The 9,944-nt window shown below is 31.2% G+C and overlaps 1 protein-coding gene and 1 long non-coding RNA gene across 6 annotated transcripts; one reads left to right on the plus strand and one right to left on the minus strand.

The window, feature by feature from the left end:
• Positions 1 to 1,328: 1,328 nt before the first annotated feature.
• Positions 1,329 to 6,587, plus strand: LOC108326364 (protein EMSY-LIKE 1). Of its 5 annotated transcripts, none has more exons than XM_017559835.2 (11): positions 1,330 to 1,583; positions 2,313 to 2,380; positions 3,223 to 3,398; positions 3,501 to 3,610; positions 3,711 to 3,831; positions 4,045 to 4,269; positions 4,706 to 4,774; positions 5,249 to 5,494; positions 5,582 to 5,650; positions 5,740 to 5,803; positions 6,259 to 6,587. In XM_017559835.2, exons 3-11 carry the CDS (start codon positions 3,312 to 3,314, stop codon positions 6,306 to 6,308), a joined length of 1,041 nt encoding a protein of 346 aa, XP_017415324.1. In that variant the 5' UTR covers positions 1,330 to 1,583; positions 2,313 to 2,380; positions 3,223 to 3,311; the 3' UTR covers positions 6,309 to 6,587. The 5 variants fall into 5 exon arrangements, with proteins under 5 accessions (XP_017415326.1, XP_017415324.1, XP_052730642.1 ...); XM_052874682.1 differs by having other exon boundaries at positions 2,345 to 2,380; XM_017559838.2 differs by lacking the exon at positions 2,313 to 2,380 and having other exon boundaries at positions 3,196 to 3,398.
• On the minus strand, positions 6,102 to 8,695 carry LOC108326365 (uncharacterized). The gene is made up of 2 exons (XR_001831950.2): positions 8,433 to 8,695; positions 6,102 to 7,559 (listed from the first exon to the last, which is right to left on the minus strand). It is a non-coding gene; the product is annotated as an uncharacterized LOC108326365 (long non-coding RNA).
• Between the last annotated feature and the right edge of the window lie 1,249 nt (positions 8,696 to 9,944).

A 9,944-nucleotide genomic window follows, 5' to 3' on the forward strand; every position in this document is an offset into this window, starting at 1 on the left:
GAAAAAGTGATTTTTAAATAAATAATATGTTTTAAAATAATAAAACTTATTCATAATAAAATTACTTTTATAAAAATATTTTAATATTAAAATCTTCTCTTACTATTTTTAAACTAGTCTTACATATGAGATCTTTACAATGTGAATTTAATTTGTAAAAAATCTTATATTGAGTCCATTTTCAAATTTTTATTTATAAACTTTTAAAATTTATTTGTAATCATGTATATAATTATTAAAACAATTATAATCATAACCGTATGTGTTAAACAAATAGGGAATAACGTTTTTTATAAAATAAATTATAAGTTATTTTTTAATAATTATAAACAAAAAGAAAAAACATATATTTAAATAATCATACATGTAAAAAGAAAAAAATAATGTTATTTATGTAAATATTTGACAAAATAGATATTGAGAAAAAACAATTGCTCCACCCGTGTACAATTTTAGTAAATTATTATTTGGTATTAAAAGAGAAATATATTAGTATTTATTATACTAAATTGATTTATTATTATAAAAATATTATTAAATTATTAAAAATATTACAAAAATAGATATAAGTAAATTTTATTTTTGTTGTAGATAATTTTTATTTATTTTATAAATATGTTATAAATAATTATTTTAATTTAAAAGATTCTTAAAAAGATAAAACTTTAGAAATTTGTAACACTAAAAAAAGTCCTATAAGTAAATATTCCAAGAAACACTAAAAATATCATCAAATAAAATATTTTTCATAATCCTGTTATACCATATTAATTACTTCCTATAAATATTCATATAGGTTGCTATGGATTTACATTTGTTAGCCACTATTTCCAGTCTTATCTTTAAAAAATATATAAACTATTTTATTAATACGAAGGGTTAAATATGTCTTTAGTTTCTAAATTATTGGCGCGTTTCTGGTTTTAATCCCTCTTTCAAAATAAGGTACAATTTGATCCTTATTTTTTTCGAAACTTTGGTTTTAGTTCTCGAAAACTAACGCAGTTAAGAATGTGTTGATGTGTCTAACGTCTCTGTCCACATGTCAGCAAAAAAGTAATTACACGTAGATAAAGACGTTAGACTCATGAACACATTTTTAAGGCGTTAGTTTCCGCTGACTAAAACCAAAATTTCAAACAAAAAATGAGAATCAAATTATACCTTATTTTAAAAGAGAGATTAAAACTGAAAATAATCAATAATTTAAGGACTAAAAACATATTTAACCCAAATATGAATAAACATTAACTATTTTTTCCTCGTTTAATTAACTGAACTATTTTTTTCCCTGTCATTGCTGTGGTTTCCTTCAACCAAACCAAAACCAAATCTGTTTTCTCTAGTCGTTTGCTTTTTGTGTCCACTCGAATCGATTAGACTCTACTATATAACTCGTACGAGGAGCACATCCAACACCCTCTGACTCTGTCGTTTTCTCTCACTCAACTGAAAAACTAAAACCCATTTTCTTCTCCAAAACCTTCCACTTTCTCCAACCCAAACGCGCTTGCGAGCATATCTACTTCGCTCTCTTACCCGTTTTTCTAATCTTCTCGCTCTGTCCAATTCCAACACTCCCGGTGAGCCTCATTGCCCTCTAGGGTTTTCTTTTTCTTATTACCTCAACCTGTCGAATATGTTGTCAGAAAAAAGAAATTGATTTTTAAAATTTGTTTAGCGATATTCGAAGGGGTTCATAGTTTTTTAATTGGCTGTTATTATTATGTTGAAAATGATTTGTTTCAGGGACTTTCCTGAAATTGGGCACTGTGACATTGATGTGCACAATGTTCAGCTAGGGTTTAAGTTTAACTCCTTATTTTTCCGGATTGGCACTTTCAGAATATCGAACGAAAAGTGACTGAGGCGAAAAGAATATTTTTTGATGTAGGGCGTGTGAATTTTTCTGTTTTGTTTATACAGTGTTAATGTCAATTTTGTATATAGATTTGTTATGATTTTAATGCAAATGGATACCCTTCTGTTGGTATTGGGTATGTGCTTAGTAATTTGTAAACGTGTGAAGTTAGAGCACGATTGGTGGCCCATATTACTGTGGAAAAGGGTTACTGAGGTTAGGTTTTGATGGCGTTGGTGTATGGAGGCTGTTTAAGTTGGTAAGGGGACAGAACTTGAACTTGAATCCTGTGAGTAATCAGATAGGAATTATTTTCTTGGTATTTGTGCCTGTAGATGCAGCATCTATATTTGAAATGCATGGAATTGGAATTTGTTACCACATGTTATACGAGGGGAATTCTTACTGGGATGTATTTTTTTTTTCTATTTTGTGTGTATATGACATGCAGTGGTTGATAAGTAGCGAAATTTGATGCTGTAGGTGTTTGAAGGAACCAGATATTACAAAAAGGTTATGGTAGGGACCAAATATATGTTTCGTTTGAGTTCTTCAGGGTAGAAGAAGTTATATAATGAAACAGCAACCCTAATGCATGAAATCTCTAAAAATACTTTTCAGAACCTTGCACTTGGATCATATTTTTAACTTTTAATATCGAAATTGTTTCATTGTAAAGCAGGTGTTGTGTGTGCGCATTAAAATGTGAATGCATAGAAGCCTTGTCACATTTTCTGCCAGTGCTTCCCGTATGCTTGTATATTGAATTATATTTTTAGACATTATTCTTTGTCAAAGCATGTAAATCCTGTGGGATCAATCATTTGAGTTGCTCCAATTGTTGAATAAACTTGAAAATGAAAAATGCAAGAGATTAAAAGGGGGAGGGAACTAACAATAATAGATTGTGTTTATGCTCATTGATAATTGGAAAAGAACATTTAAAGAGTCAAGAGCCCTCTGTTTCTAGAACAAAGAAATAATGTGTAACCAGCATTCCAATGCATGAACCAATATCCTTAGCAAAATAAACATGAACTTTGAATACCTTAAAGAATAATTTAATCAATATCCATAAAGAAATAATGTTTGTAACCAGCATTCACTTATAAAGAAACATCTCTTTCGATGTGTGAATTAATATCCTTAACAAAATAAACTTCAACTTTGAATCCTTAAAGAAATAATTTGCGTAACCAGCATTCAGTAATAAAGAAAATTCTCTTCCAATGCATGCGTCAATATCCTTAACAACATAAACTTGACCTTTGAATCTCTGGAACGTGTCATTCTTGTTTCTTATATTAAGCTCCTTTTGTATTAAACAATGTTAGGTACTGATGATGATCTTTCTTCCTCAGATCAAAATAGAGTTGTGAGATCTAGCAGTGTTACTGGGAATGAAAAATCTTCTGTAGGTTCTGTTACACACTTTAATTTGCACTTTGACATGGAGGCTCAAATTCATCAACTTGAACAAGAAGCTTACTCTGCTGTCTTGCGTGCTTTCAAAGCTCAGTCTGATGCTCTTACATGGGTATATACCATCGGTTCCCTCCATGTATTTATTGTTATCTTATTTTTGTATTTTGCTGTGTTAAATATTCATCTCCTGTATTTTATTTTATGTATTTATCAGGAGAAGGAAGGTTTGATAACTGAGCTTAGAAAAGAGTTGAGGGTTTCGGATGATGAACACAGAGAGCTTCTTACCAGGGTTAACTCTGATGAAATAATACACCGCATTAGGTTTGGAGATTATTTGAATAGTTGCAATAGTTTAAAAAAACATTATTTTTGGCCATTTTTCTGCTACTTCTATAATGTTATGTGATTGAAATTCAACCAGGGAGTGGAGACAAACTGGTTGTTACCAACCTGCAAGACGTAGCACATCTCAGCCTGTTCATGACATTTTACCTAGTCCAACTGTTTCAGTGTCCCGAAAAAAGCAGAAGACATCCCATTCGGTACCACCTTCTATTTTGTAATATATGATGTGATGTGGGCTCTAAGAGCAAAATTTTTTGTGTTCATATTCAGTGTCTGCATTTTTAAGTGGTGCTTTAGGATCCAGATATAAAATCCATAATTGCACTGCACTTAAATTCTTTGCTTGAGATGTACATAAAAGATATATTAATGTTCCTTTGGTTTTAATTTTCCACCATTATTGGCACCAGGGTCAGTCCTTGCCTGCTTTATCTTCAGTGAAGTCTGTGCAGTATACTTCTGCGGGACCAACTGGAGGTAGGCATTTTTCAAATCGCAACGCTAGTGCTCTTGCATCCAATCCACCCGCCGAAGCAGCAGCATTTGATCCATTGATTGGGAAGAAAGTTTGGACTAGGTGGCCTGAAGATAACCACTTTTATGAGGCTGTTGTAACTGATTACAACCCTGCTGATGTATGTTTAGATCTTAAAATAGTTCTGAAAATTCTTGATTACTGCATTTATATTTTACCTGGTGAACACATTTGAATCGTCACTGGACTGATTGTCATTTGAATTTGATGTTTAGGTCCTTTAGGGTGACCTATGTAGTTGAGTTTTTTTGCCCACATGTAAGATGCCTTTGGTTTTGTTTCCCCATGCACAGAGAATGACCAGTATGCAAACATTTTATATTTATTTCATTTGGGATAAATGTGTCTCTCTTTATTGTTTCTAAACTCTTGTAGGATAATAATGAAGTATTCACCTTTTAATCCAGATGGAAATAAAAAAGCTGAAGTGTGATTAGAACCCAATCCTGAAAGTGCATGGCAGCATGAGAGGCTTTTTTTTTAATAACTTTTCAGTAATTTTTTATCCTAGCTTTTCGATTGTTTCTTTCTCGCAGGGTCGGCATGCTTTGGTTTATGATATTAATAAAGTACATGAGACTTGGGAATGGGTTGATCTCAAAGAGGTATATATTTCGTATGTTGTGCTGCATATATAACAGCAGTAATTAATTAGGTTTTTAAATTTTATTTAAGGTAGTGATTTTGATAGGCCAGTTAATAGTTATTTAAGGTAGGGTAGTTAGTCAAAGAAATACCAAGGATTATGTTAGAAAGTAGGGAAATGGGCCCATTAAGGGTGTGGGTTTATGTTAGCAAACATGTAGCTGTATATAAATAGAAAGAGGGCTGAGAAGTATTTGTCTTGTCATTTAACACCCTCTTTGAGTGATAATTTTTGCTGTATGTGCATACACCCTCATACATTGTGAACGTGTAAGCTGTTTGTGCAAAATCATGTTTCTTGTAATGCTACAGATCCTGGACTGTTTCTACCCACCCTGAAAGAGATTATGTTGCAATAACCAAATACATAGAAGTTGGGTTAAATGATCTTTCATAATTTACTTACAAATATAAATATACCATGTCAATTACAGATCTCACCGGAGGATATAAGATGGGAAGGTGAAGATCCAGGCATAATCCATAGAGGTGGACATAGTGGGCACGGTCGTGGGGTTAAGAGATTCTTTGGCCATGGTGGTGATTCTTTAGGTGCAGGAAGAGGGAGAGGTCATCCTAGGCTTCATACCAGACAAGAATTTCACCCACCTCAAAATGGTATTGGGAAGAGAGTTTTGGATGACATTGAATTGCTGAACACAGATTCTCTAGTTAAGGAGGTAGTATGATATGCCTAAGCAACCTCTTTAAATCCAAAAGAATAAACAGTGAAGGTTTTTTATTTTTGAAACATAATGTTATAACAGGTGGAAAGGATTGTTGCTACAAGTGCTCCAGATTCAATGGAACTTGAGAAGGCAAAGCAAATGCTGAAAGTAAGTCAACCTTCCATCATCATGCTTTTCTCATCTTGAATCCTTTATACCCACTGTTGTTGTTCACAGTTGCTTGAATTGTTGTATAGGAGCACGAGCAAGCACTTGTTGACGCTATTGCAAGGATTGCAGATGCATCTGATGGTGAAAGTGGTAATAATTAGCCGTCTACATAATCATGCTGCTTACTGCTGTATATTGAAACCCCTTATGTTTTTTTCTTTTTTTGTTCAGGTCAGACAAATAAGCCTTTTGTAATTTAATAAAATCAACATTTTTATTATACCATCTGGGGCAAAACATGTGCTTTTCTTCATTTTGGATCAGAACAGAATGAAGGGTCCTCTTATTTTATAGCTAATGTTTGGTTTACGCATATTGAGAAAATTGCCTTTTTTTTTGTGCTCGTTAAGAGGACCTTTGAAAAAAAAAGGCAAACAAGACAAGTTCTGTGTGCTTATTTAATAAATTTGTTTTAACATTGTCTTTCAATGAGGATTGTTTGCACAATTGGTGATCACGGTCACCATAATGTTTTAAGGATTAAGCAGAAATGTATATCACAATCACAAATTATTGTGTAACTTTTCGCTGTGCCTTGCTTACAGATGAAGAACAGCCGTTTTTGCAGCATGGACAATTAATAGAAAGGGGATAAGAGCACAGGAAATACTGCATGTTGGAGGTAATCTGTTGCACAGAAAACGTTATATCTTTAAGCTCTGATGATCTCGTGAACTGTAATATTGGAGAGATGAATGGGTGGACAGCTTATGCATGCACTTGTAGGATCCAGCAGCAGCAAATGGCCAATACGATTTTCTTCTTACTGATGCATTTTCTGTCTTTCATTTATTACTCTTCCTGACTGTTGCCACATGTACGAGTTTTGTACTCAATGACGATTTTGAATACAGGGAGCCCCTCATTTTATCAATTCTTCAGTCTGCATGCAACTGTAAAATACTATAAGTAAAATATTATAAATTAATCTGTCATGAATTTCTTTATGCTTTCTCTTTAACAGATAATATCAATGTCTTCAATGCAGTTCCTGTAACGTAACAATGAAACCATAAAGAAAATAAATAGTAGACAAATTGCCTTTTTGCAGCAAAAAACATCAAAGGTGGAAGGGTAATCCTAAACGCATCTAATAATTCAGGACCTGATCAGCTACGGCCTGTGGTCAAAGTTTATGCGGCTCAACCCATCAGATGCAAATTAAAAGAAACATGACATGGGAATGAAAATTTACATAATAACAATTCAAATATATATCAATTTACAGTAACATGGACACTATGACTTCAAATTAGCAATTCTACTAACCTGAGGAAGACCTTGTAATCCACCAGGAATCATTAGATTCCATCAATTTCCAGAACGATGTTGTCATAAAATAAAAAACTAACCCCCATACCATTGTTAATACTGCAATTAAGATCCTTCAATTTATACAACAAGATGTAAATACTTCTAACGGTATATACTTTTCTAATCGTTTCATCCTATTTATGAAATAACATGATAATGTAAGAAAACTATGGCCATTGAAACACAAAAATCGGTCCTACTCATGCATAAAGCAATGAATCCTCCCACACCACAACGACAACATCCCTAATTTCGATGTACTGATCAAATTTCGTTTGCTCCATAAGCGCCTAAGAATTCTCACAGAAAAGCATTACCTGAATAGTTTGATCCAACATTCATGATAAAGCAAGAGAGCAAATTAGTAATCGATCGACTACCTCGCCATTGCTACAGGAAGAAGTTATCAGACAGATATGATGGATTGGAATCACTAGAAGTCTGATCGGTCGAAAGATACAAAAGGTAGACGCTTCAAACTCGTAGCAGCCGCTAAAATTACCGTGCTCAATCTATCAAGTTGATTCAGAACCTGAAAAGATATTATTATACGTTAAATTTACATGTAATGTCATGTGCTTCAAATGCTATTCTTTGCATAAAATTAGATTTTCACCTTACTAACCCAAATAATAAGGACACGGAATCAACTTGATACAAGTTATCAATCTCACCATATTTTTTTCATTGTTTCTTCAGTATAATCCAAATCGAATTAGATGGAACCCATTTTTTCGAATGTTACTTGGACTAAACCAAGCTTATTGTCACTTGAACCATGAAATGATTGGAGAACAAAAAAATTGACGAAATTTGACAGTCACTTTTTCAGTGAAGTCTTCCTTTTCAATACATTTTTTTTTTCATTCAAAAAAATTGAAGCCAATAAGTTGTTTAAAAATATCTAAATTCAGTTTTTATTAGCATCAATAAAATGCTTCTGAAAATCCCTTCAAGTCATGAACATGTGGATGTTATACCAAACCAAAAACCACTGAAAAGAAACATAACAAATCTCAAAAAATGAAATCCTTCAGCTTCAACTTACGAATCAGTGCACTGTAAGAACGAATCAGAACACGAATAACTGAAATCATCATAACCAGTGGCGGAGGTTCTTGGTGTGTGAGAGGCTTGCCTCCCAATTTTTTTACACATATATAAATTAATATACATAAATAAAATATATAAAAATTAATATATAAATAAAAATATTCTTTTAAATTTAGTATAATTTATATATTTGCAACTCTAAAAACATTTTCACCATTAAAAAAATTTTACCACCTTAAAATATTTTCTAAATATCAGCTCGTAACCATCATCAAAGTCCACGACATTCAACTATAATCCAAACGAAGCGAAAAACAGAACAACCCAGGCCATGAAGATGATTTGAATGTACCTGAAGAAATTGAACAGTTTCAAGAGATCTGTGTCCTCGGAAATAGTCTCGAAACGACATTGATCCGATGCGCTTTACGTTCATTTCCTTCGAACTTCAAAGACCCTTCGCTGAAGCGATTCAGGTAGGTTGATGGTATGGATTACGTCGTGCCAAAACGGTGTCGTTCTGCGCAACGTGTTGTGAGGTTGAAGGAAATGCCGAAACAGCGCGCATTCGCGTGGGTCCCACACACAGAGTCACCGTTTGCGACGTAATTTGGAACGTGGGACAAACCACGCTATTATTAAGGATTCTTGAAAATTTTAAAATATATATAAATTAAAATTAGTTTACATAAAATTAAAAAAATAAAATTTTAAAAATTATTTAAGAGTTTTATGAATTAATATACATATAAAAAATAAAATAAAAAATTAAATGTAATAATGTCAATGTTCCATATTCTACTTACCTACATAATTATCCTACCCTTTTATTAAATAATAATTAATGTATTCCTTTAGGTTTAAGTTTGGTCACCTATTAAGAATAATTAGGGATTTTAAAAAGATTAGATTGCCGGTCTCCAAGCTATCTTTTAACTCGCATTTCAGGTAAAATAAAAAAAGGAAAGTAATTAATTTATTCTTTTGAATTGTAATAATTAATTAAATTAGTACCTAAAATTAATAAATTGATAAAATAATCTTTAAAACTGCCCTTTAGTTAGTTGCTTGCAATTGTAAGGAAAATGTAACTCATATTGGAAATAAGTATAATGATACAATTATCTCTAAAATTGTAAATAATTAATCAATTTAATCTTTTATTAAATTTTTGTTTTAAAATAAAAATAATAATTATAATGTCTGTCCATAGTAATGTTTGAATTTGGAAGATAATAAGAGGAAAAGTCCCTCGATGAATTTAAAGAGATGAAAGGAAATTGTGTTGTTATTTGAATTAAAGAATTTGAAGAGATGGACGAAGGAATATGAAAACAAAAATTATGAAAATTGTGTAAGATGTGATAAGTATGCTAAATTAAATAAAAAAAATTAATAGATAAAATTAGATAATTGTCATTCATTTTTAAAAATAAATATGATATGAAGTTAAATATAAATAATAAAAATTATATTAAAAATAAAATTAAAATTGTTATTTAAAATTATAAAAATATTATTACTATAATTATAATTATTATTAATAATATATAATAAAAAAATCTAATTATTTATGTATATATAATATAATAATAGAATAGAATCATTTTTATAAATTAAAAATTATTATTATTATTGTAAATATTATTATTTTTATTATTAATAATGTAAAAGTGACAATGGTTTAAAAATAGTAAAGCTTAAATATTTTAATATTAACTTGTTTTAATATAAATAGTTTGGTTACGAACGAAATTTGTAATTTTAGAACAAATTATTTCTCTAGAAATCATTTTTCTAAAATTATGTGACTTTCAGAAGTTATTAGTCTCTGTTTGTTTGATTGAAGAACTGAGATTGTAGG

This window comes from Vigna angularis, chromosome 3 (assembly GCF_016808095.1).
Source record: "Vigna angularis cultivar LongXiaoDou No.4 chromosome 3, ASM1680809v1, whole genome shotgun sequence".
Taxonomy (NCBI): domain Eukaryota; kingdom Viridiplantae; phylum Streptophyta; class Magnoliopsida; order Fabales; family Fabaceae; genus Vigna; species Vigna angularis.